Source organism: Gallus gallus, chromosome Z, assembly GCF_016699485.2.
Source record: "Gallus gallus isolate bGalGal1 chromosome Z, bGalGal1.mat.broiler.GRCg7b, whole genome shotgun sequence".
Lineage (NCBI taxonomy): Eukaryota > Metazoa > Chordata > Aves > Galliformes > Phasianidae > Gallus > Gallus gallus.
In genome coordinates, this window is record NC_052572.1 from 1,682,326 (window position 1) to 1,706,993 (window position 24,668).

General features: G+C 53.5%; 1 protein-coding gene and 1 long non-coding RNA gene across 19 annotated transcripts in view; one reads left to right on the forward strand and one right to left on the reverse strand.

Moving 5' to 3' along the window:
- Nucleotides 1-20,331, reverse strand: part of CTIF (CBP80/20-dependent translation initiation factor) — a 95,653-nt gene extending 75,322 nt beyond the window's left edge. For 7 of the 17 annotated variants that reach the window (XM_040656621.2, XM_040656619.2, XM_040656615.2 and 4 more), the window contains exons 1-2: nucleotides 20,270-20,331; nucleotides 1,569-1,781 (exon numbers count right to left, since the gene is read on the reverse strand). In XM_040656621.2, the coding sequence (XP_040512555.1) occupies nucleotides 1,569-1,748 (180 nt within the window). In that variant the 5' untranslated portion in view covers nucleotides 1,749-1,781; nucleotides 20,270-20,331. Of the gene's footprint in view, nucleotides 1-910; nucleotides 1,089-1,568; nucleotides 1,782-6,694; nucleotides 8,898-16,732; nucleotides 16,927-17,625; nucleotides 17,848-18,012; nucleotides 19,284-20,269 lie in introns of those variants that run through there. The other 10 variants (XM_015277405.4, XM_040656617.2, XM_015277406.4 and 7 more) reach the window with 6 other exon arrangements.
- A 69-nt stretch (nucleotides 20,332-20,400) lies between these two features.
- Nucleotides 20,401-22,859, forward strand: LOC107051903. Of its 2 annotated transcripts, XR_001463883.3 has the most exons (3): nucleotides 20,401-20,638; nucleotides 21,127-21,212; nucleotides 21,716-22,859. It is a non-coding gene; the product is annotated as an uncharacterized LOC107051903 (long non-coding RNA). The 2 variants fall into 2 exon arrangements; XR_003072292.3 differs by having other exon boundaries at nucleotides 20,401-21,212.
- The last annotated feature ends 1,809 nt before the right edge of the window (nucleotides 22,860-24,668 follow it).

A 24,668-nucleotide genomic window follows, 5' to 3' on the forward strand; every position in this document is an offset into this window, starting at 1 on the left:
CTCAGGAAGAAAAACAAACGATCCCTGATTATTTCTTACAGAAGTCTGAGGCATGACGAAGGTAGGAAAGCAAATATCTTTTGGACACAACAGATAATTCCTGCTTAGCATACGCGTGGCTTGAGAGCAGCAGGTGACACATGTAAATCATCCTCGCCTCTTGTCCTGCAGATAGCCAGCAGCTGCTTTCAAGTCACGCAGAAAAGCCACAGTCCCATTTTCACACACAGCAAGATGGCTGGCACAGCAGAGGCGTGGGCACACCACCCCATTCCCAATAGCACTCCTACCTCATGCTCAGGTCTGATGAAGCCTTTTAATGGAGCACGAGATCTCACGGACCCTTTTCTTTATGGGAAAGGGCAAACTGTTCCACCACTCAGTGCTGAGCCCCTTCTGAATCACGAAGCAAAAATCTGCCTATTCATTTATTTCTAATCCAATAGTATTTCTCAACTTGACACGCTGAAAACAGCCTGTTTGGCCTGAAGCCCCTCCAAAGCATCACTTCAAACACAGCCACTTCCCAGCCTCGGTTTAAACAAACACACCGTTAAAGTGCGTGGGATCACCTGCATTTTAAATGTATTTCCTCCCACCTCTAAAGGCTTTGATCCTCAATCTGCAGAAGATTCAGTGATCGTCATGGACACCTTTCAGTACAGGAGTTTCTAGGATTCTATCACAGAATCACACAGTCACGGAGGTTGGAAAAGACCTCCAAGCTCCCCAAGCCCAACCCACCCCGCCATGCCCACTGACCGTGTCCCCAGGTGCCACATCCCCATGGTTCTTCCCCATCCCTCCAGGGTCAGGGACCCCACCACCTCCCTGGGCAGTCTGAGCTGTGGTGCCTGACAGCTCTCTGGGGAAGTTGTTCCTAATATCCAACCTGATATGCTCATCCTACCTTCTTCTTATGGATGAGATTGCTCATATATCTCTGCAGAACAAGTACTGCCTTGCCAGGGCACTTCTCTGCCACGTGGGCAGAAGGATCCTGCTGCAGAACCTTGCACCCCATCCACTATTACACACCTCCAGCCTCATCTCCCAGCACACCACAGCACCAGGACATTCCTTCGAACACCACCACCAGCTCGAGAGGTTAAATTTCTCCTTGTGTAGGACTTAAAAAGTCAATTTTTAACAGACACAGACGCAGCCGTTGTTATCTTTGCTCCTAACGACACCGCCAAACCACACCTCCTCTAAGCCATCCCTCTGTTTGCTGGGTGCAGTCTGTGGGGGAAGAGGCACCTGCGTTCACCCATCCCCAATGGACATCCAGATGGCACCCATCGCTTCCAGGCACGTGTGTTTATACCATACCCTGCGCACAGCACACTCGAAACAGAAAACACAGGGTGGTCAAAAACCCTCAGGGCACACCCCAAGGCCACTTCACGATAAACACGAAACGCAGTCAGCAGATCTTTTGCCAGCTGTTGGCGTCCTCATACGTGGCCAAAGGAGAAAGCTGCCTCAAATCCAACGTTTCCTTGCATTTCTAGGCTAGGAGAGACGCTTTAGCATGGCCCAGCCCCACGGCTCACGTCCCCACCAACCTGAGAGATGTTGGACTGTGTCTTCTCGCTCTCGCCGTCGCCCTCAGTCTTGTCGGTGAGCAGCCCCTGCACCTGGTACTCCAGCACGTAGCTGTCGATGAAGCGCTCCAACTCCTCAATCTCCTGTGAGCGGCTGCTGCCCGCCTCCGAGGAGGCCGAAGCCACTGATGAGTTCTCCATCCTTTCAGCTGTGAGACTGCAGAGCGAGGGGACCTGGGGAAGGAAAAGGATGGGAAGTGAGAGCTGGTCCTTGGCCACTTCCCTCTCTCACCTCCTCCAGGCACAGTCACAGGCGTGCCTTTCACTTTCCCTACACCTGGTAATTAGAGAAAGCAGCCAGGCAGGGCCTTGGCTGCTATTCTCCTATGGTTTACTGCAGGTTGGACATGTTTTGATATATTTCTGCATTTCCAATTTTTAGTAACTGGCCTGAAGATGACCTTAAAGCATCTCCCTCCAGCCACCTTCAAGAGAACCCCTTTGCAATGATGTTTAGTAAAGAAGGCAGCAGGACGGGGTTGGGTGAGGTGCTCCACCCAAACCTGCCATGTGCAGTAGGATATCACAGATACCAGCACACAGACGTTCTAGCACCCAGAAGGTTCACTTCTGTTACACTCTTACGCCTAAGGACCACATCAAACATTTTGTCTGTCCTCCTCTCTATAGGAATATGAAAAGTTTGTCCAGAGCTGTGGGTGCCTCATCCCTGGAGGTGCCCAGGGCCATGGATGGGCCCTGGGCAGCCTGAGCTGGTGTGAGGCAGCCAGCCCACAGCAGGGGGGGCGGGGGGGTGGTAGGGCTGGGAGATCCCTTATAACCCAACCATTCAGTGGTTCTATGATTGTTAATGTCCATTCCAACTCAACTATTCTGAGGCTCTGTGATCTTTAACAACCATTCCAACCCAACCATTCTATGCTTCTATGACCTTTAATGTCCATTCCAACCCAATCATTCCATGGTTCTATGACCTTCAAGGTTCATTCCAACTCAGCCATTCTATGGTTCTATGACATTCGAGGTCCATTCCAACCCAACCATTCTATGGTTCTATGACCTTCAAGGTCCCTTCCAACCCAACCATTCTATGGTTCTATGACCTTCAAGGTCCATTCCAACACAATCATTCTATGGTTCTATGACCATTAAAGTCCATTCCAACCCAACCATTCCATGGTTCTATGATCTTTGAGATCCCTTCCAACCCAATCGTTCTGTGATGCTATGGTTCTGTGAAAAGCTTCTCTAGGACTCCGGCAGCAAGCCAGATGCTGAGTCAGCAGCATGACTGCAAGCAGTCCGGCGAGGAGGTTTGGGTGTGGAGGTGAAACAGCAATCACACCAGAATCTATTTTTAAAACTTGTTCAAAATGGATTAGGAAAAAAAGAAAAAAAAAAAAAGAAAAAAAAAAAGAGGGGAAAAATCCTGCAAAACAGCAAAGAATGCATCTGTGAGGAGACCTGCAGATAGCCTGGCCAAACCTCCAGAGAGTGACGGCAGCCAAGGTCACGGAGTGCAACGCATGCAGATTTTAGAGATGTTCTTACTGATGCTCAATGGAAACACAGAACAAAGGAGGACAAGGCTGAGCAAATACAACTGGATGCACGTACCAAAATCCAAACACCCTTTTGCTCCCAGGAGAGGACCACCACCACCTGGCCCACGTTCAGGATGCAGATTTCATCCCCTGCCCTCCCTTGCTCTGCATATTTAGTCTGGTTGGAGATGGGTATAAAATTACCCAGCAAAATCTGAGTGAGTCACATGCCATCCGGATGGGAAGGAGAGAAATCTGTTCCCAGCTTGTGCAATTTGCAGCTCCCGAACTATTTCTCATCTGTCACTGCTGAACAATTGCAGCTTCATTTGGAAACCGCTGAGAACGAGCAGTTCTGGCCTAAGGATTTTGTCTGCTCAAGGAATTATTCCCAAATGTGCCCAGACTGTCAAAAAGGCTCATTATGGAGATCAACATCACACATTAGCTCCTGAGCAAAATCATGTGGCACGTTAAGAAGGAGAAAAATACAGAAGAGGAGCCCCAGAGAGAGCGTGGAGCCCCAACGGAGGGCATGCCTCTCACCCCTTAGCTAATTAGTGCCAATTAACAAATGGAAAGCGCCAGTGATTAAATGGAAAGTGCTATAGAAGAAGGGGATGTCCAGGACCAGCGTCCTGGTCCCCAAGGGCCTCACTAGCATGGCGAGGTCCCCATGTCCCATCAGCGTCCTGCTCGTTAGCAACAGGGGAGGTGGTGGATTGAAAGGGATTGGGTTTATCTGAAGTCAGCAAACAAGCAGAAGGGTTAATATCCCAACTTAACACAGCCCCTGCTTTGGGCAGATAGCTGTTCTGGAGATCTCCAGGCTCTCCACAAGCTCCCAGCAGCTCCAGCCTTCTGCTTTGGGGTGTCATGGGTAAGGAAACCCTTGTGCCTGGAGCAGGTTTCCCATCTCTTTTGGACTAGATGATCTTGGAGGTCTTTTCCAACCTTGCTGATACTATGATCTCACCTCGCCCTTGTACAAACAAGAGGTTTGGAAACAAAACCCCAAACCCACACACGAGCAACAAAAGCATTGCAAACTGAGCAGACGACTGAGAGCCTTTTGGGGAGCAGCAAACCCTTGGACTTATGTTGGTGTAGTGTCTTCACCGGGATTCCCACCCCAGATACACTCCTGTATGATAACTAATAGGAATCAACCTCAAATCTGGATTTTCCTTCCCATGTTTCTCCCTTCTGCCCCCACTTTGCCAAAGAAAAAAGGTTGTAAGCTTTTGGGGTCTAAAAACCATCTTCCAAACCTCTTCTATAAGGCCCATGCATTGCTCATTATTACTATAAAATATGGAAGTCTACAGATGTGCAAAGCGATTATTACAACTTAGCAGTGATTAATAATAATTATACATTACAAAGATGTTAACAGCTATTATTTTAAAGAGTGATCTAAGTGAGGTTCTTCCCCTACCCTTCCAATTACGCAGTTTTACCCTCAATCAGCAAATAAGCATAACAAGATCAAGGATTGTTTTGATATTTGTACATTCATCCCATAGGCAGCACTCACACAACAGCACCCAAAGGTGCTCCAGGCTCATGTTGAACTCTAGGAACCAAAAGCTGAACAGAATGAATGAACCCATATCATAGAATGGCCTGGGTTGGAAAGGACCACAATGATCATCGAGTTCCAACCCCCCTGCTATGCATCTCTTGGTTACGTATCCTCCATTACACTATTCCTGTGCTCATCCTCCAGTACTAAAACCAAAACTGCTCCTAGGCAGGCTGACAGCCTCCAGACCACGACAAACCTGTTTGCCATATGGGATCCATCAGCCCATGCTTTGCTCGGAACGGGAGCTGCTTCCCATAAAAGGAAACTGCAGTGCAAATGCTTCACGTACCACTGCAGCCACCTCTGTGCTGCTGGGAGCTGCTCCCACAGCCCCTGCCACCCTCCCGGGTGGCTTTTCCCTATTTCAGTAGCACTGCATTAACCACACCTCAGCACTCTGCAGAAGACCCTCCTGTCTGCCATAAGGGGTATCTCACACCCTGGAGATGCTGTGATTAAATCCTCAAAGTAAGCAATACAGCCCCAAAATCAATGTCTTGCTCTTTTCCATCAGCTTCCTCGCCTGCCCACACTTCTTTCTGGGGTCAGGCAGCAAGGCAAAGCACTTGGTCAAAGCCTTCACCACCTCCCTCCCCCCATGTGTTCTCCATCCTGCCCAAGCCATATTTCTGTTTTTATGGCTCTCTTTGGCCTTCAATTTTCCGTTTGGCATCTGCATGTGTTCAGGACAGGCAATAAAACCTGACCTCACCTCACCTGAAGAAACCCTTTCCTTTCTGCTGCCTTTTCACAAGCGTGAAGCAAACGAGCCACTGTTCAGACAGAGGACCCAGAGAGGGATCTGCTCCATCAGACCCCAGCAGGGCTCCAATCCACTGCATCCCAGTAAGGCTCTCCTCCATCAGACCCCAAAATGTCTTCCCTCTACTGGACCCCAGAAGGGTTTCAGTCCACTAGGTCCCAAATAGGGCTCTCCCACCTCCGGATCCCTAACAGGGCTCCACTCCATCAGATCTCAGTTGGGCTCTCCTCCATCAGAACCCAATAAAACCTCCCTCCAACAGACCCCAGCAGGGCTCCACTCCATCAGACTCGAAACAGAGCTCCAATCTGTCAGATCCCAACACAGCTTCACTCCATCAGCTCATAACAGGGCTCCCCTGATCTGAAATAAGGCTCCTCTCTATGGCATCCAAAGAGGGCTCCACACCACTGACCCAAACAGGGCTCCCTTCCAGTGGAGGCTCCCTACCATCAGATCCCAAAGAGAGCTTTGCTTCACTGAAACCCAACAAAGCTCTCCTACATCAAATCCCAGAGCGGCTCCGCTCCACTGGACCCCAACAGGGCTCCCCTCCACCAGATCTGAAATAGGGCTCTGCTCCATCAGATCCCAAACAGAGCTCTGCTCCATCAAAACCCAACTGGGCTCCCCCCCGTCGCATCCCCTCCATCAAACCTCACCACGGCTCCGCTCCATCAAACCCCAATCAGGGCTTTTCTCCATTGGACCCAACCTGCAGTGGTGTGTGCAGAAGGATCCCGTTTGGGGTTGGAGCTCCTGCTCATTGCTGCAGCCCCGGCTCACTTCCCACCCCCTCCTTTTAAAGAGCTCCTGCAGCAGCAATATTTTCTCTTTTAACGTGGCAGACTTCCATCAACAAGTAATTAGTGATGTGCCTTCCTCCAGCAGTGAGAGCACCGTGATGAGCAAAGAGAGCACTCTGGTGTGCGGTGTGGCAGCAGCAGTTACTATGGAGAAGCTGGAACAACGCACCCAGGTATCACCACATCTCAGACAAGCATCACGTGTAGGCTTTGGATTTGCTGCTCCAATATCCTTCAGGATGACAGCATGTAAAGCACAGCGCTGCTAACAGTTCCATCTCGGAGCTGATCCTTTTCCAATTAAGCCCCGAACACCTTGTAGCGAGCGGCTGCTGCTGGATCCAGCCTTGGGCTTTTCAGAATGGCTGCAGCCACGGCTGGCTGAGCATTCTCTATATTTCATCATCTCCCTTGGTTTCTGCTACCTGGCGATGCAGAAAAGCCCCAGTGACAGGCGAGACGCCCAGCAGCTGCCACGTCTCGGTGCCATCGACGTGCCCGGCATGTCGCGGAGCAGGCGGGTGCCACCTCGAATGGGGACGGAGCCATTGCCATTAGAATAAACACAAACAACAAGGAAGGAGGAGGGGGAGCTCCCTGCTGCGCAGGGTGCCAAGTACAAAAGGGCACAGGATCTGACCCACACCAGATGCCCATGCAGCGACCCAATGCGGAAGGGAGCACAGAGAAGCAGACCCCTGCTTGCTTCAATGCCACGAGAGATCTCCTGCGGCTGCGGGGGGGGGGGGGGAGGGTGGATGTTTTCCCCTTGTTACACAAAACCAAACCCCACTTCACCCTCAGAAACAAAAAGCCTCATGTTATGTCCTATCTGTGTGCTCCATTATGTCAAATCTGTGCGTCTTCCTGCCTGCAAGGAGGATGGCACCTTTGGTACCGGTGTGCCGGGTGCTGGGAGAAAAAGAAAGGGAAAACCCAAGAACAAATCAAAGGAGAGCAGAGGTGGGCACATCAGGGAAGGTGTTCTCCTCACATGCACAGAGAGGGCATCTGCACCCTCACAGTGCAAAATGCCTCGGCTAGCAGAGAGTGTGTGCCACATCCCAGCGCCACACTGCTCCCAGTGTGTGCGTTAAACACCCCTGGCAGGCTGATCCCATACATTCAAACACATTCCTACCCCACGCTCACTCACCCCTGCACATAAGGTCTTTTGCAAATAACCGAAGGGGGACCATTATCAGAAAGCAAATCTTTTCTTTCTGGGCACTGAGGCAATATAATGGGCACTTGTGCAGTGAAAAGCCCCGTAATCCTAAAAGACACATCCATCCCCCAAGGGGATGTCAGCACGGCATGGCAATGCCTGCAGCAGCGTGCTGACCTCATGGAGGGCACCCATCCCCTCACAACACACAAGGTTTATGGCAATGAGCGCTCCTGTGCATCTCAGGGATGCAGCTCACCCCTGTGCAGAGGAGTGCATCCCCTGCTCTGCCCCCCAGGAGCTTTTCTGAGTCTTTAAGTGCCTTCAGTGCTAAGAGACAACCGAAAGAAGGCAGTAGCCAGGACGGCCGTGTCCACAAGACCTTGCAAATGTCTTAGTGGAAAAGAACAAGAACTGGGGAAATGGGCAGTTCTGTACAGACAGCATGAGGAAAGGTCTCCTAAGGACTTATTTCACCTATCCCTGGGGTAGGACACATGGCACAGTGTCTGACCCTTGCACATTGGAGCGCATCTGACCTGAGCTGGCTGCCAAATCCTTCCCTTCCCTGGGGCTGACAGCGTCCTCCTTCGCTCCGTTCCCAATTTGTGCCATGGTCTGGATGTGCTCCAGACTGCAGGCTTCCACCCTGAGAAGTGATCGCATTTCACAGAAGTGACTTTTATTCCAACCTGATGAATAATCCCAACACACATTCTCCCTGAGAATGAACCCAGCCTAAAAGGCACAGCTTTGCCATACCCCAAACCACTGGCATCAATCCTATGGGCCTTTTTGTAGGAGACCAAGGGTTCTATTCATGGGTTCATTATTTTCTCCACCACTATAGGGATGGGTCACACCTGCTCTCTGTCTGCCATAGATAACAAGTGGCCACCTGGCATCAATGACCTTCCACCATTAATGACCCTATATCCATTTTTCAACCAGTGAGGAAGCACAGCATCACCTGAATGTTCTTCCATGGATCTTCCATCAGTAATTCCAAGAGCAAATCTGACGTTTAGCTGGACCTCCATATTGCTCCAATGATATTCTGGGAAGAGGCCACAGCTCACTGTGACCAGCAGGAAAACTCCAGGTGCTGAGAACAGCAGGATGTCCTGGCCATACATCACCAATCCCACACCACAGCTCAGAACCTGCCCTACTGCACCCCACTGGGATGTGTCCTTCAATGAACCAACCCTGCCCTTCAACAATCCAACACCATCCTTCAAGGAACCAACCACATCTTTCCACAAACCACTCTTTAATGAACCAACCCCATCCTTCAACAATCCGACTTCATCCTTCAACAATGTGATACCATCTTTCAGTGATCTAACACTATCCTTCAATGTTCCAACTCCTTCCCTCAATGAACCAACCCTATTCTTCAACACGCCAACGCCATCCCTCAACAAACCCTGTCCTTCAACGAACCAACCCCATCCCTCAACGAAGCAACCACATCCTTCAATGAACCAATCCCACAAACATCAAGTCGAGAAACTCCCTAGACAGGAATTTTAATGCAATGCTGGCCAGCCATCAGCCTTTGTTTTGGGGCTGAAAGTGCATCCGTTCATGCAGTCACTTCCAGACTGGCAATGCAGTCACCACGTGTGTCCCCAAAGCCCTGCTGGTCCCTGCAGTGCCACCTCCTGCTCATCCCAGCGATGCTGCTGCAGTGATGTTTATCACCCAGGGGATCGTGGGGTTTGATTAATACAAGGTAAATGAAGCTCAGCTTAGATAAGTCCCAGTGGATAGGTAAGGACAGGAAGGTTTTCATTAATGTGAAGCAAATGTAGGTGACAAACAGGATGAGTGCATTCTGCTTATCTATGTCATTATTGCAAATGACTGGTTAGAGGGCATGTGTGTCTACACAGCCACCTGTAAAACACAGATGTGGGGCCATTTGCTCACCTCCTGCAGTCCCTGGAAGGAGGCACCCCACAGAATGCAGCCCACTGCTGTCCCAGCTACCCAGCTACACCCCCAAGTGTTCCCTTCCTACAGAGCCCTACATCTCACCTTTCTCTCCAAGCCCCATTATTTTGGCAGACGTGGGATGGGCTGAAACCCCAGAGCCAGAAGCAAAGAGAGCAGCACTGGGGCTGGGGACTGTTGTCACCTCCCCTAGCTGGGCTAACCAAGGGAAGTGTCACAGAAGATATGAACCCACAGCCTTTCTGGCTTCAAACTCATAGGGATGAGGTTCATGGGAAGGAACAGGCACAACCAGCACCCTGACCTGGCACCCACGCCTTGTTTGCTTGCTTCTCATCCAAGGTCAAGCTCATTGAAGCAGCTCAGATAATCTCACAGCAAACTTTAACTCTTGAGAGGAAAAGGGAGTGTCCGGGGAAACACCAAGCTGCCTGCAGGGAGCAGCCCAACCTGGCTGGCAATCTGTCCCAATACGAGGGCTGTAAAGCACTGACTTGGGGCTTACCTAGAGACAACCCAAACGGGGTATGTTTAATACAAACACAGACTGGCCAGAAATACTTTGATAAGTTTGTCTCATGACCCAACCAGCTCACAGAATCACAGGACCACGAAAGTTGGAGAAGACCTCCAAGATCCCCAAGCCCAACCTCAGCGCATCCCCACCATGCCCAGTGACCACGTCCCCAAGTGCCACATCTCCATGGACCTTGAACACCTCCAGGAATGGTGACTCCACCACTCCCTGAGCAGCTGTCCCAGTGCCTGACAGCTCTTTGGAGAACAAATTGCTCCTATTTTCCAATGTACAGAGCTGGCTGAGGATAGGGCCCACCTTGGAGGAACACTGTGCCCTGAGGAACCCAGCCAAGGGCCCACCTGCAGCGACAAGACCCACCAGTCATGCTCAGGTCCAATTCCCAGACAGTGCCAGAGGACCAGCAGGTATGAGATTTAGACCAGTTAGACTGCAGGGGATATTTCTATACTCAGAGGGCAGTGAGGCCCTGGCACAGATGCCCAGAGGAATGCGGGTGCCCCACCCCTGGAGGTACCTGAGGCTGTGGACGGGGCCATGGGCAGTCTGAGCTGGTGTAGGGCAGCCAGCCCACAGCAGGGGTGGGGCTGGGGGGGCTGTGAGGTCCCTTCCAACCCAACCATACCATGACTCTGTGACAAAAGCTCGGAGGCACATCCACAGTGTAGCTTCACACTGGTCCTGCGGAGAACCATCTGCAGCTTCGGCAGGAGCACTGTGGCAAGGAGCCTGCTGCTCATGCCTAACCCTTTGACCACAGAGAGGAGCCAGAAGAAGCACCCAGAGTACTCAGCATCTTTTTAGTCAAAGTACAGATGAAAAAAAAAAGGTAAGAGGGAATTTGATTATTGAAGCAACTGTTAACAGCATACACACAGAGCCACAAATGAAGCAGCGAAGCTCATGAAGAGGCTGGGAAAGGCACTTCTGGAATAAACGATACAATACATTTGGCCAAGAAAACAAACCCTGTGTCCAACCCCGGTTCACTGTGAGCACTTGGAGACTTCATAGGAAAGTGGGAGGAATGCAAACAAACAGCATAACTGACCCAGCGCCTGGGTGCTGAGTGGCACAGGGAATGCTGGGGCTCGGTGCTGGGCTCTCCCAGTCCCAATGGAGTTTTATTCTGAGCAGTTAATGGCATGGAGCCAGAGAGGGGGAAAAAAAAAACCACACACACACACATGCACACAAAAAAGTCACATCACTTGTTTTCCAGCAGCCCGATTTGGCTCAGTGAGTCTTAAATAGTTTTGGTCAAGTCAAAGCGTTGGAAAGAGTTCTCCCTATTTGCAGGGTTTGGTCTTTTTAAATAAAGGATTTTTGCTTTTGTTTCTCAGCTGCTCTCCATTCAGCAGTGCAAAACCACATTCTGCTTCGGACTGCACAAGGCACCTCCACTTGGTGCTATTTGCCAGTGATCTTCCAATGAAATCAAACAGCTCCATCCTGAGCGAGCACAGCTAAAAACCCTCAACCCCCCTTGTTCCTCACAGCCATCTCTGTCAGAGCAATTCTTCCAAGGGCCAATTAACACAAAAAATTACAATAAAATTAAAAAAAAAAACCCACACTCATGGCCAATTCCTTATTCTCATCCCTGATTCTCCCACGTAGGAGAGCTCGGAGTACGTGAGGATAACTCGGGGCACACCCAGCACGGAGCATACAGCACAGAGAGCATCATTTCATGTGCTGCTGTAATTGATGCGTGTTAATAAGAGGGAAATGGGAAGACCCCCAACCCACCCCCAAAGGGAGCGTTGACTGCTGCAGCCCCGATTGCTTTTTCGGGCTCTCTGCTCACAGTGATGTGTGTGGTTCAGCATGAGGAGCTCCTCCTAGGGCTGCACTGCCCAGTGGGAAAATATTTACTCTGCAGAGCCTGCCACAGATAGCAGCAAGGCCGCAGAAGCCCTGCTGCAGATACCGCCCAGCTGCACATACAGCCCAGCTGATGCCTGCACTCTGCTCCCCTGTTCCCTTCCAGGTCAAACTGAGGATACTGAACAGAACAGGGGGGGAAAAAAACAGGTTTTGGGTGTGGTTCTGACTTGCTGGTTGCAGGCACTGCTGTCAAGGCGCTGCTAACCTCGCTGATCCCATCAGGTGCTTTAGCACAGGGCTTAGCACTAAGCTCTGCCCGGCATGGGGTACTGGGCTATAAATGGTTGCTGTCTGCCTGGCTGGGCCTCCCCAGATGTTGGGGAGAAACAGCTGTTTGGGACTGAACTCACCCAAGATGCAAGGCTTTGCTGTTCTGCTCTCCCTCTCCCAGGCTGGCCTCCATTTATCCGTGCTGATGGTGCTGTTAAGTCTCCCTGACATGCTGCAAATCCCTGTCCTGCTGGAGGAAAATGTGGCACCTTTTGGAGGTAACCAGCCCCTGCCAGCGCCCAAACCAGCCCTTCTGCAAAGGGGGTGGGCAGGGAGGGCAGGGCAGCAGGAGGACCAAAGACGGTGCGCAACCCAACCCTACAACCACGAGCAGGGCAGGGAGCCCCAACACACCATTCCCACCCGTAACTCAGGCAGAGGGAGGACTTCATCCAGCACACGTGTGCTTGGAGTGGAGGATGGGGCTGTGACGGAGGGTGGGACGACGTGGGGTTGGCCCACTGGGGCTGCAGGGTCATGCAGTGAGGTGCCAAAAGGCCCAGCTGGACACGGCGGGGCGTCCAACCAGGCCAGGAGAGGTGATGCACAGGTGTGTCACTGACCAGGATGGAAGTCCTGCTCTGCGGCTTGCCTGGATTGAGTGAACGGACAAAATTATCAAAGGAATGACAGGAAATCAAGCAGCAGCCTGGAGGAACCGGGGAAGACTCGTGAGAGCCAGTGAACCCTGCACTAGCAGGGGAAGAGCAAGATTATCATAATTAGGTCAGCTGGTGATAAGCTTTCTCAGAGGCACACATGCCCACGAGCGCTGCTGCACTGCCATAAAGTGGCACTGTCCCCATGGAGCCAAGAAAGCCAGGCACAAGGTCTCACCCAGGGGCACCTGCCCCTGCCCAGGCTTCCACAACAAGGCCACAAGGTCTCTCTCCTCCTGCTTCATCCAAGCCAGAAGAAACTTCTTCCCAGAGGCAAGCATCCAGGAGGTGCAGGCTGAGCTCTGGGAGAAGGGCTCGGGTCAACGTAGGGCTCAAAAGCACAGCAAGTGAAGGCTCAGGCTCCAGGAGGCAAGGAGTGAAGAGGATGACCCCACTATAGGGTATGTACACACTTTTCCCTGTGCAAGGGGAGCTAGAGGTTTCACGTTATCCATCCCTTCCTCCAGGCTGGGTCACACCAGCTCTGCCATTCCAGCAGCCTCCAGGCATGGCACAAGGAGATGAAAAGGCCCTAGCTCCAGCCCTGGAGCAGGAATTTGGCTGAGCTCACCTCCAGATGTCTGACACTGGCCCAAGTAGACAGGAAAGGGAGACCAAAGGGGAGGATGTGCATGCTGTCCTGCCCCTCCTCTTGCTTCCTCACCATCTGTACCACGGCAGAACCATCAGCTGTCTCCAATTTGGCCGTGCAACCCTGCAGCCCAACCTCCAGCCCCAAGTGATGCTGTAGGAAGTGAACGCATTACTGCAGAAGCTCTCAACCCAGTACACAGCCTCCACCCTACACACCTACCTGCCCCACGGATGCTTCATGCAACCATTACTTCCCCACAGTCACTACAGGTTCCTGTCCAAAGAGCAAGAGAACTCCTTAAAAACACACTGATATTCCCCATACTACCCCTGGATTGTGCAGAAGACCTCGTGCTCGAGGCTGATGTTCAGCCTGCCAATCCCTCCTTCAGCCTCCCAAGCGATGCCCTCCTGCTGTCCTGTGCCCCAACCTCTCTCCAGCTCATCACAATGCAACAGCTACCATTTCTCACATGTTTGGCATCGAGAGTTCACTGCTTTTTTGTTAAAATAATTGCCTAATCAAATGCATCACTTCCAAGCTGACGTTCCTCCTAATGTTTTAATCAATAGATGTAGATGCTCAGGAGAGAGCTGACGTGGCCTGAGTTACTGTAAGCGCTGCAAGGACATGGCTATGTCTTGTCGTTGGCGTCAGTGGGTGATGTGAAACCCAGGGGGAGCAGAGCAGAGAGTCAACAAATGCCAAAGCAGTTATGCTTCTGAACAACAACATGCCAGGTAATGAATGGCCTTGGACAGGCACACGATTTGGTTGGAATTCTAAGGAAAAAACAAAGATGATCCGTGTTGGACACAAGCAAACCAAAGCCCAGCTGGCTTCCTGAAACACGACTTGCTGATGGCCAGCCTCAGCTCCTCAGCACATCCTGCCACCTCCGTGCAAACGGGTGCAAATCTCCCAGTTCCACAGCCACCACCGGTGATCAACCTATCACCAAGCGGGCTGGAATCACAGAGCCACAGAACCACTGAGGTTGGATAAGATGTCAGAGATCCCCAGGCCCAACCCACCCCACCGTGCCCACTGACCATGTCACCAAGTGCCACATCTCCACCGCTGACCACCTCCAGGGATGGGGACTCCTCCACCCCCCTGGGCAGCCTGTGCCAGTGCCTGACAGCTCTTTGGAGACAAATCTTCTTCTAATACCCAACCTGAGCCGTCACCTCTTGTCCGATCGCTAGTTTCCTGGGAAACCAGAGACTTGGAAGCACCTCCCATTCAACCAGTGCATTACAGCCAGCACTGCCATCAGAAAGCCTGCCTTGTGTAACCTCCCTGGTGCACGGCTCCGTAAGAAGACAACCCCATAAGGAACAGGGGAAACCTGCCTCCTGCATGGCTACCAAACCGTGTCCAGAAACACCTGGCAGAACTGGACGGGTCTGCTTCAACAGACATCTCAGGAAAGGTGACATGTAACTCGTGTCCTCAGCTCTTTGCTCCTTACTGCGAGACCCTGGGGTCACCAAGGACCTCTTACGGGGAACTCAAAGAGATGCCTTTGCCACCTACAGTAGCTGCTCAGTATCAGAACTCTATCAGAAACCTGCAAAAGCCTAAAATTCACGACTCCTCAAAATCCAGCACTGTCAAAGCGGGGTCAATTCCCCACTGTGTGCATCACACAGACCAAAGGTGAGGGTGAGCTAGGAAGCATCAGCAGCCCTCCTGCTAAAACCACTGAGAAACAGAGCCCAACTTCAGCAACAAAGGCACGCAAGCCAGAGACAACCCAGGAGCTGAGAGTCACCATGCAGAGCTGACCAAGGCCTGGCAAAGGACAGCAAGGGTTGGCACTGCTGCCCAAGAGCTGACATCTTGCAGCAAGGATCCCATCCCATACCAATTATTATCTGTGCTAAAGACAAAGACAGCGCCTACCCAATCTTATAAACAAAGGGGTGCCAGAATTTCCCCAGCGGGTCAGTAACGCTTTCTGGGTTTGAGCATTTGGGTTTGGTGGGGAGAGGAAGGGCTCTGGGTAGGCTAGGTTTGTAGGTTCCCCTCAGAGCAAAGCGATGCTGCAGCCAGCGGTGCTGGCTTCCAGCACAGAACAATTAACCTGAAACAAATGCACTTTTTTTTTCTCTTGCAACTCATCACATGGCGTGCCATCAGTTCTCTTCAAATGACCCCAGATGAGCCCATTTGCCCCTGCTGCTGTCAGGGCTCGCGGGTCCCCAGGCTGGCAGCGTGTCCTCCTCCAGCAGCGTGCTATGAGGATATGCCTGGCACATCGTCCGCCCCCAGAACGTGCCTTTTCTCACCCAAACACGGGGTGAGGAAGCATACGGGCTGCTGTTGCACGGAGCGCTCATACGGCGAGGTGTGCGGGGAGCAGAGCTGAGCCGGCAGGGATGACTGTGCAGAGACAAGAGAGGAATGGCTGAGTCACTTCCTCCCCCAGAGCCCGAAATAGAGGCGAGAGTAAGGAAAATCGTTCTGCGAGCTGACAAAAAAGGAACAGAATCCCCAGCAAAAAAAAAAAAAATGAAATAAAAAATTACAGCGCAAGCAGTGATGGCAGAAAGGGAAGGGTAGAGCACAGGTGGCCCCAGGTTGCAGCTGTAGTAACAGCCGTCACAAGAAGGCAGCACAGGGCACAGCTTCCCAGTTGGCTCTCCTGAATCTGGTGTCTACCAAGCACTTGGACAGCAGCTCCAAGCTCCAAGCAGCTCCAAGCAATTCAGGGAAGATCACCACCAAGGGGCCATGGTTGTGCAAGTCCCTTCCAACGCAACCATGCCAAGGTTCTGTGATCCTCTGGGTCCCTTCTAATCCAACCTTTCCGTGGCTCCATGACTCTACAGCTCTGTGTCGAAAAGCCACCATGCTACACCACAATGAGAAGCTCCTACACCAGGATGCTCTCATTCCCCATTAGCACCCTACAGACGGCTAGGCAGTACAGCCAGGTGCCGTCCTGTTCCACAAATCCCGTCAAGGACTTACAACTTCTGCTCTGTGCAGTGCCAATCACAGCATGTCCTCGCCGCCTACTCAGATGGCAGGTGATGCAAAGAGGGTTAGACAAGGAAAATCCTATTGAATTCAGAGATTTGGGGCTGCATCTTGGACTATCAGGTCTTTGGAGTTGATTTTTTCAGCATTAGTAGGTTCAGTGCCCCAAAGTGCTGCCATAACACAAGAGGCCACAATGAGGTGTCCCACAGGGCACAGAAAATCCCTGCTGCCAGCTGATGGAGGGGACCAGGTTTAGATCTCCAGCAGTATCCCTGCAGCTGACTCCTTCCTTGGGCTCAGCCTGGACTTTTTGCTTAAAGAACCTTTTGTGAGACTTAGAGCTGCCCCCATCACAAACACCAAATCCCACTGGGTGTCAACGAGGTAACCCACCTGCACCCAGCCACCATCACTGCTGCAGCCCCTCCCTGTGGGCAGGAAGAAATTGGGATTCCCCTCTTCTACCCATTTCCTTAAAGCATCTGATCTGCATTCCTCTGTCCAATTTGGCTGAAATCAATCCCGGGGTTGAAACATTTCTGGAGGAACAACAAGCGAAATCCCATCTGACTGCATAAACCTCAACTCTGTAACAAAATAATAACAGTAAAAAAAAGCACAGAAATGGGAAAGAAGCCTCAGTTTGAAGTGGCTATTGTCCCTCAATAAATAAATCTTTCACCTCACTTAATGCATATTAAGAAAAAAGGCCACTCAATGTCATTCTTTAGGCTGATTCCTGGAAAGACGCTGTGTGCCCCACCAGTATTCAAAGCCTGGGAAGGACAGCCCTGTACCATTGGTGTGCTGCAGGATTTAGGGCCCAGTTAAAGGATTTTCCTTGGCCAGGCCACCACACCGCTGCTGTGATGGTGCAAGCTTCCACCCCTCCCAGAGTTCCATACGGGTAAATGATGTCCCCCAAAGTGATATCCCACAAATAGACAACACCCAAAGTGACAGTCCCCTAACCTACGTTCCTAACGTTGTCATCCTCCAAAGCGACATCCTCCAAATTGACAGCCCCCAAAACTGACACCCCTCAAAGTGACAGTCCTCAATCTGACAGCCCAGACCTCTTGTCTGGGCACAGGGTGAGCCCCGTCCCCACGAGTGGTGGTGGTTGGACAGAGGCAGCTCCATGCTCCAGCCCTGGCCCCACGTCACAACACAACGTGCACATGGCAAAAAGACTGAAAATGTCATTTAATGAAACACATACAACGGCAAAGCCTCCAGCTGCCACCAAATCCATGAGCTGTAGCTAAGGACAAAGCACGGCATACCTGGCTTGCTCCTTGTTGCAGGACGTGGGAAGCCGGGGAGAGCCGTGTGTCTGCTGTGCACGCCTGTCCCTCTGACAGCTCCAGAAGGGAAGGGAAGGCTTACTTGCATTCAGGCCAATTAACAGAGTCGGTGACGCCCTCCACAAATTGCTGCACACCAGGAGATGCTCCAGCAGCGGGCTCCTCGAGGAGGGGTGAGGCGGGATGTGGTCCTACAGAGACCTGAGCGAGAAGTTGGGGTGGGTCACCACAGCTCCTCCTGCCGTGGGGAAACCAGTTTGTTGGGTTTTGTCCTTTTGCTGTCTCTGCCCCTTGGGGGAAAGAGGCTGTGAGGTGGAGGAAAGGTGGGAATGGAAGCAATGCCTTTCCCAAAGCACAAGAACACACCTGGTCACCATGAGGTCCTCAGAGCCTTGCATGGCTACAGATGACCCCAAAGAACTAAAACCCGATGGAGCTGTGTATGTCCCTTTTCACTGCAAGGAATTGGACCTGATGGCCCTTAAAGCTCCCTTCCAACCCAGACCATCCTACAATTCTATTCTGCAGTCTCCCAAATGAACAGCAAATTCCTGGTTAGCAGTGCTGCCCTTCACTCCCAATGACTCAATAATGGCACTCATGGAACAGACCTTCTCCAGGGAGCATCACAAGGACAACCTGAAGTATTTATGGACATTACCTGCCCATCAGCCCTACAAGCACCACGTCTTCCAGACAGAAAGCTCCATCCTGAGCTGCCCCAGATGCACCAGAGGATGGCTAACTCTGAAACCTACTGATGTCACACGCAATGCGAATGTTTGATTCTGCTAAACCAATGCCAGGACACAGCCAGAGGCTCTCTCCAGCAGCAAGAACACGAATATAGAGAGGTTTCAGGAGGGTCTGCTTGCAACTCAGTACAGAATATGGGCAGAAATGCAAATGGTGCTAACTGCTGCAGTCTCACCTTGCTCCCATCAGTAAAAGAGCAGGGGAAAGGATGGGTGCTGCGAGGAACAGATGGAGGACAAACCCCAAAACTGGGAACAGAGAGGGGGGTCAAAGTAGCACAGCTATTGCCAACAAAGTCCAGAAAGCCTGAGCAAGTGCTCATCCCCCCACCTGCCTCCCACAGCCCGCGAGGGATAACAGCCACAGAGAATGTTTCCATGCTCTGCACATCACTGTGCAAAGGAGGAACCGTCTGCGCACCATTCCCATCCCAGCAGCGTGCAGGGCTGACTCAGCTCCAGCAGCAAGGGTGAGAGCTGGAAGCCACCTCAGACAGCTCCCTGCCGCCCATGCCAGCACAGCACAGGGCTCAGCTCATCTCAGGAAGGACTTCTGCAGCCCTGGGCACTGGGCTTCCTCCTGCAGCTCTGCTGAGACGTGCCGTTTTGCTACACGTGGATGTGGCGTGGCATCATCCTGCTTCTTGCCTCCCTTTAACAGCAACTTTGGGTTTGACAAAGGACGACAAATGGAAGTGGGCAATGTTAAAACACCTGAACTGCGGCATGGGGCATCTGCAGAGCCTTTGTGTGCAGGTGTGGGAGGGCCTACCTCCAAACAGCCGAAGGAACGCGATTTAAAGACAAACACAGCCCGAGCTGCCCAGAACTGGGCAGAAAGAGCGTAGATCTGTACCACACCGTGGTTTTCCCACTCGGTAGAGCTCTGACAGGGCGCTCTGATGGCATCCAACAGCAGAAACCCATTCGAGGGGTGGGACTACGGCTGAGGGACGCGGCCAGCGTGCACGGCGGGGATGGGCTGGGGTTGGATTGGGGATGTCGGAGGTTCTTCTGCCGCCTTCAGTCCCGCGGTTCTGTGACCACGCAGCCACGCTGCGGCGCATCTGGGTGTGGACAGAGCCCGGCAGCTCAGCGCCTCTGCCACCTCCACACCTTTCTCTGCCGGCGGTGACCTCCAGCCGCAGCCTGCGCCCACCCGAGCAGCGGCGGAGGGGCAGCACGCGAGAAGGCAGGCAGCGCGGGCAGACAAAGGGAGCCAGCCTCAGTCAGGGGCAGCCAGGCGCTCACGGCCTCCTCCCCGCCCGACGAGGCCGCACGTGCAGGGGCAGCCCGGCTCTGCAGCACTGCGGGCCGGGGCTCCGGCAGCCGCTCCTGCGACGGGAGCAGAGCCGCACAGCCGCTGCCCGCACCCACCGCGGGGCGACGGGCGGCCTTCCTCCGCCGGGCGGCCCCCGCAGACCGAAAAACGACCGCAACGGACCGATCCGTGCGGCGGCACCGGGACCGCCCGGCTGCCCTGCACAGCCCCCCCCCCCCCCCCCCTTCCCCGCCCCCCATCCCCCTCCCCGGGCTCAGAGACAGCGACCTCGGACAGAGCCCGCGGCTGTCAGCCATTGTCACGTCCTTACAGCCACAGCGGCACGGGGCCGGAGGGCGGCACGCCGCTCCGCGCACGTCACGGGGAGGGGAATCCGGGGGAGCGGCGCCCCGAGCCGGGCGGGCGGCCCGCAGCACCCCGCCGCAGGGCACGGAGCCCGCGGCCACGCGCACAAAGCCCCGCCGGCCGCCCGCGGCCGCCGCCCTCCCGCGCCCCTCGGCCGCGCCGCCCCCACCCCTTCGCGCGGCGCCCGATTCCAACACCCCCACCACCCCCCACTCCCGAGACCGCGCCCGCCCCCCGTTACCGGATGGCAGCGCTCCGGGCCGGCGGGAGGGGCGCCGCCCGGCCGCCAGCAGCAGCTCCGCCGGAGGAGCCGGGCAGTGCCGGGCCCTGACGTACCGCCCGCCCCCCGCCCCGCCCCGCGCGGGCCCTGCCGGGAGCTGTAGGCCGCGGGGCCGCCCTGAGCGCCCGGCTGTGCGTTGGGCGCCCGGCTCTGCTCCGCGGCCGCACCCCGCGGGCTATGGGTGCTGTGCCCCCCGCACCGCCATCACGAGGAGCCGACCGAATCAGATCCCAGCGCGGCTCTCCGCCTTGTTTTTGGCTGGGCGGCTTGCCGTGGCGACCTGATGATGACGGGAAGGGGGTGCCTGGCGTTGCGAGAGCGCGTGGCTGGGTGAGGGGTTTGGCTTCGTGTCGTCCTGTAGGCCAGGGAGCCGCCTCGAATTTCGTGTCGCCTCCTGTGTGATCCCACAGCTCAGCACTGCGCGCTCTGCCCTCCCCTGCGGGGAATAGAGGGTTCCGGGAGGGGACCTTATCCCTGTGGAGACCCGAGCGGCGGGTCCGTACCTGGAGGGCGGTGTGAGAAAGAAGGGGGCAGACTCTTCAGCGGGGTCTGCTGTGACAGGACAAGGGGGGGTGGTTTCAAACTGAGAGAGGAGAGATGTAGAGTGGGAATGAGGAAGAAGCCCTTCACAGTAAGGGCGGTGAGGCCCTGGCACAGGCTGCCCAGAGAGGTGGTGCTGCCCCATCCCTGCAGACAGCCAAGGTCGGGCTGGATGGGCTCTGAGCGCTGATGGAGCTGTGGGTATCCCTGTGCACTGCAGGGACCTGATGGCCTTTAAGGGTCCCTTCCAACTCAAACTGTTCTGTGATCCTATGAAGAAGCGACTCGGGAGAAGCCGGAGGAGGAGATGGAACATCCCTCTGAAGGAAAAGATGTGGCTGCTGTGCTGGGTGCCGTGTGCCAGGTAATAATAACAGAGGATGACTCAGTGCTTGGGAAACGGAATTGGCTCTTGATTAAAGCGTGTGTAGGGAGGTGTTGGGTGTCAGGAGTTTCTCAAGTGTTGTAAAAGAGAGCTGAAGTGGGCTGGCATGCAGTGCAGCCGAGCATTACCAGCACTGTCCTTCTACATGGAGCACCAGCGTTGGTGCACAAAGGGGGGGCAGCTGGTGTCGTCTGCCTGAACTTCTGCAAGGCCTCTGGCATGGTCCTGCACCACGTCCTTATCTCTAGATCGGAGGGAGGTGGGTACAGGATGTTTCCAGAACACCCCGATGGAAGCTGGGCTGTGCTGCTCACCTGCCCCTCCCTCAGTAGCTTCAAGCCTGCATCAGCCTCACAGCTCGTAGCTGGAGGCAGCATTCAGCATCCTGCGTTCTGCTCGATTCACAGCTCCCTGTGCAGGATGCTCGTTATACAAACTGGCACTGCTGACGTAACGAGGGGGCTGCTTTCATCTTCCCACAGTGCTGCCCAGCAAATGTTAAGCGCTCAGACTCCTACAGGAAGGGAAGCCCCGCAACACTTGGATCCACAGCCCCACTGCTGCCATCAGAGAGAGCATTATTCCATCCGGGTGCTGCCAGCTGCAAGCAAATAGACCGCCTTCAGCATGCAAATAATGGACCCACTGTAGGAGCGGGGAGACAGATGAGGTCTTTATTCCTGCTCCCAGGCACTGCGTTGCTGAGACCTCTGTCTGTCTGACTGTCTATCTGTCCGTCCCCCCAGGAACGCTCCGGTGTTTCCTCCTCTGACTCCCATTGCAAATCCTGTGGGGTGAGAGGGGGAAACTGAGGCAGGGAGGCAATGGGAAGTGCGTGTGGGATGCATGGCCCCCTGCACCAAAGTCAAACTTCAGGGCAGGTTCAGAAATGCTGATCTGAGGGTGCTGAGGGCAGGGACAGGACCCCCAGGCCTTTTCTTTTTGTAGGTCAGTGCCATGGCTGTTTTCAAGTCAAGGCTGAATTCACTGGGATTCAGCTGCCCCAGTCCCTCCTAGTCTGACCAGTTCCTTAAGGCCAGTGCCAAAGTGCAAGCATCTGGAGTCTCTCATTGACCTCCTGTGCCACTTAAGTAACTAGTCCTAATACTGGGGCTTGGAACGAGGTGATCCGTAAGGTCCCTTCCAACTCAGCTATTCTGTGATTCCACGATTCTATGATTTCCTGAAACCTGACGTAACTCAGTTGCATAATAGAATACCCAGGCATAATTCATGCCTTTCCCATCCTGATGAAAATCTGTGATGACATCTTTGTATTAAAGAGGCCATAGAAATGCAAAGCGTGATGACACAGGTGAGAACAAGTCACTGTTTTACAGGATTGCCACTGTTACAGCCCTGTAAGCATCCACAAAGGTCGGGCTGCGAGGAGCAGTGCTGGGCGATAGCAGATCCCATCCACACCACCTCCTGCCTGCAGAGTGGCAGCAATCATCCTTGGCAGTGACATCCCTGATGCGGAGTGGATTGAGCCATCAGAGCAGCTCGGCTCTCTGCAGCGTGGCTGTGCCATGTCACTGGGCACTGCTCCGTGCCACCAATTGCTGACGAAGCCTCACTGCTGCATGCTGCACCCCTGGAAATACATCTCTCTTCCTCTGCTTTCAGATTGGGGATGTTTTTCCACAGTCCCTTATTGTGGCTGTTAATTGCATCAGAGGATTGCAATGCTGCTTGAAAGGGAGGAGGTGCAAAGCCTGACAGCGGGGAGGGGACTGCAAATCCATGGGCAGAGGGAGCTCTGGGTGCAGCGTGCAGCCATGCAAGGTGTGAGATGCATCCATGCAGAATGCAGCTGTGCAGGATGCAGCCATGTAGGGTGCAGGATGCAGCCATCCAGGATGCAGTCATGCAGGATATAGCCACGTGGGATACATCCATGCAGGATGCAGTTGTGCAGGGTGCAGGATGCAGCCGTGCAGGGTGCAGCTGTGAAGAAATCAGCCACGAGGGATGCAGCTGTGCAGGAGGCAGCCGTGCAGGGTGTGTGATGCAGCCGTGCATGGTGCAGCTTACAGCCCTGCAGGCCACAGCACTGCAGCAAGGCTGCTGGAGGAGGACAGCCCTCAGGGTGGATGACACAGCAGTGCTCTCCTCTCGGTGTGCAAAGGGCAGACACTTGGCTTGGCAGTGCTGGGCCTTCCATCGCTCCGTGTCACATTACGCACAGGCAGCTATATCTACACTGCTGCCTTTTAGGCGAACCATAGCCCTGAAAGACCATCAGGAATGAAGTAATAGCGAGAGGGAGAATAAAGCTGTGACGCTTTGAAGGGAAGCCATGCTGCTGAGGAGCAGCTTGGGATAGCTGGGGATGCTGCAGGCTGGCTGAGCTGGGCTCTGCCCCGTGTGATGGAAGCATCAAACCACTGCCCCAGTACAGACCCCACGTCCCCCCCCCCAGTAAGGTGAGCAGGGAGGAAAGGGAAATGTCATTACTAGGAAATGCCATTGCTGCCCGCTTGCTGCAGAACCTTTTGGAAGGAAAGGGCTCGGCACGTTCCTGCTTTTAATAGGGAAAAAGGAGATAACAGTATCGAGTCACAAGCATGCCGTGGGTGTTGTGTTTTATGAATCAGAGCGGTACAGCTTTGTATTTACCGTGCCTGGATATGATTGCTGTATCACTGAACCCACAGAAATCGGGACGTGCATATATACACTATAGATAACCTCTGTGCACGCAGAGGACGGCATAGATACACAAAATGTAAACATACTGCTGCCAAATAACCTTATAAAAGGATGTTTCCTGGTATAGGAAGAGCCAGAAGAATCTTACTCTATTAAGTTTCTGCGGGAGATGGCAATTGGGATTGATAAGAAATAGTCAAAAAGCGCTGAGGTTCACGGCAGGACACGGAAGATGGGCTTCGCTGCATTCAGTAGCAAAGATTTAACAACAAAGGTAATGAAGGGTGTGGAACCTGGAGCTGTGGTGGATTCCTCATCATCCCAGGCCTTTAATCAGAGGTGTTTCTTTTCTTTTTTTTTCCTTAAGTACTTAATAGTGGCTTCTGCACTAGTGGTCTCGAGCCATCCTACAGGGGCTATAGGGTGTGTCCCTGTGGTTGGCGGTGTGGGACATGGGATGAGACAGGAGCAGGTCTGTTCCTGCTCCGCTCTGGGAAAATCACCTCCAAAGCCCTTTCCTGACCAACATCCCAATGTGTTTAGGGGACAGCTCTGCCTTTCTCTGCCCCCAGCAGCACCGCACCCACCCACAGCCCTGGGCTGTGCTGCGGTTCAGGGAAGGTGAAACGCAGTGTTTTGTCAAAGGGCTGTCAGACAGAGGCGGGTTTGTGAGCTGAGCAGCTGGGATGTTCTCTGCTTTGTATGGGTTTGTGCAATAGTCAGCCACATGGAGAGCCAGCTCCATGAGAGCGGGGTCCCACCGCTGTGATCCTGGTGTAC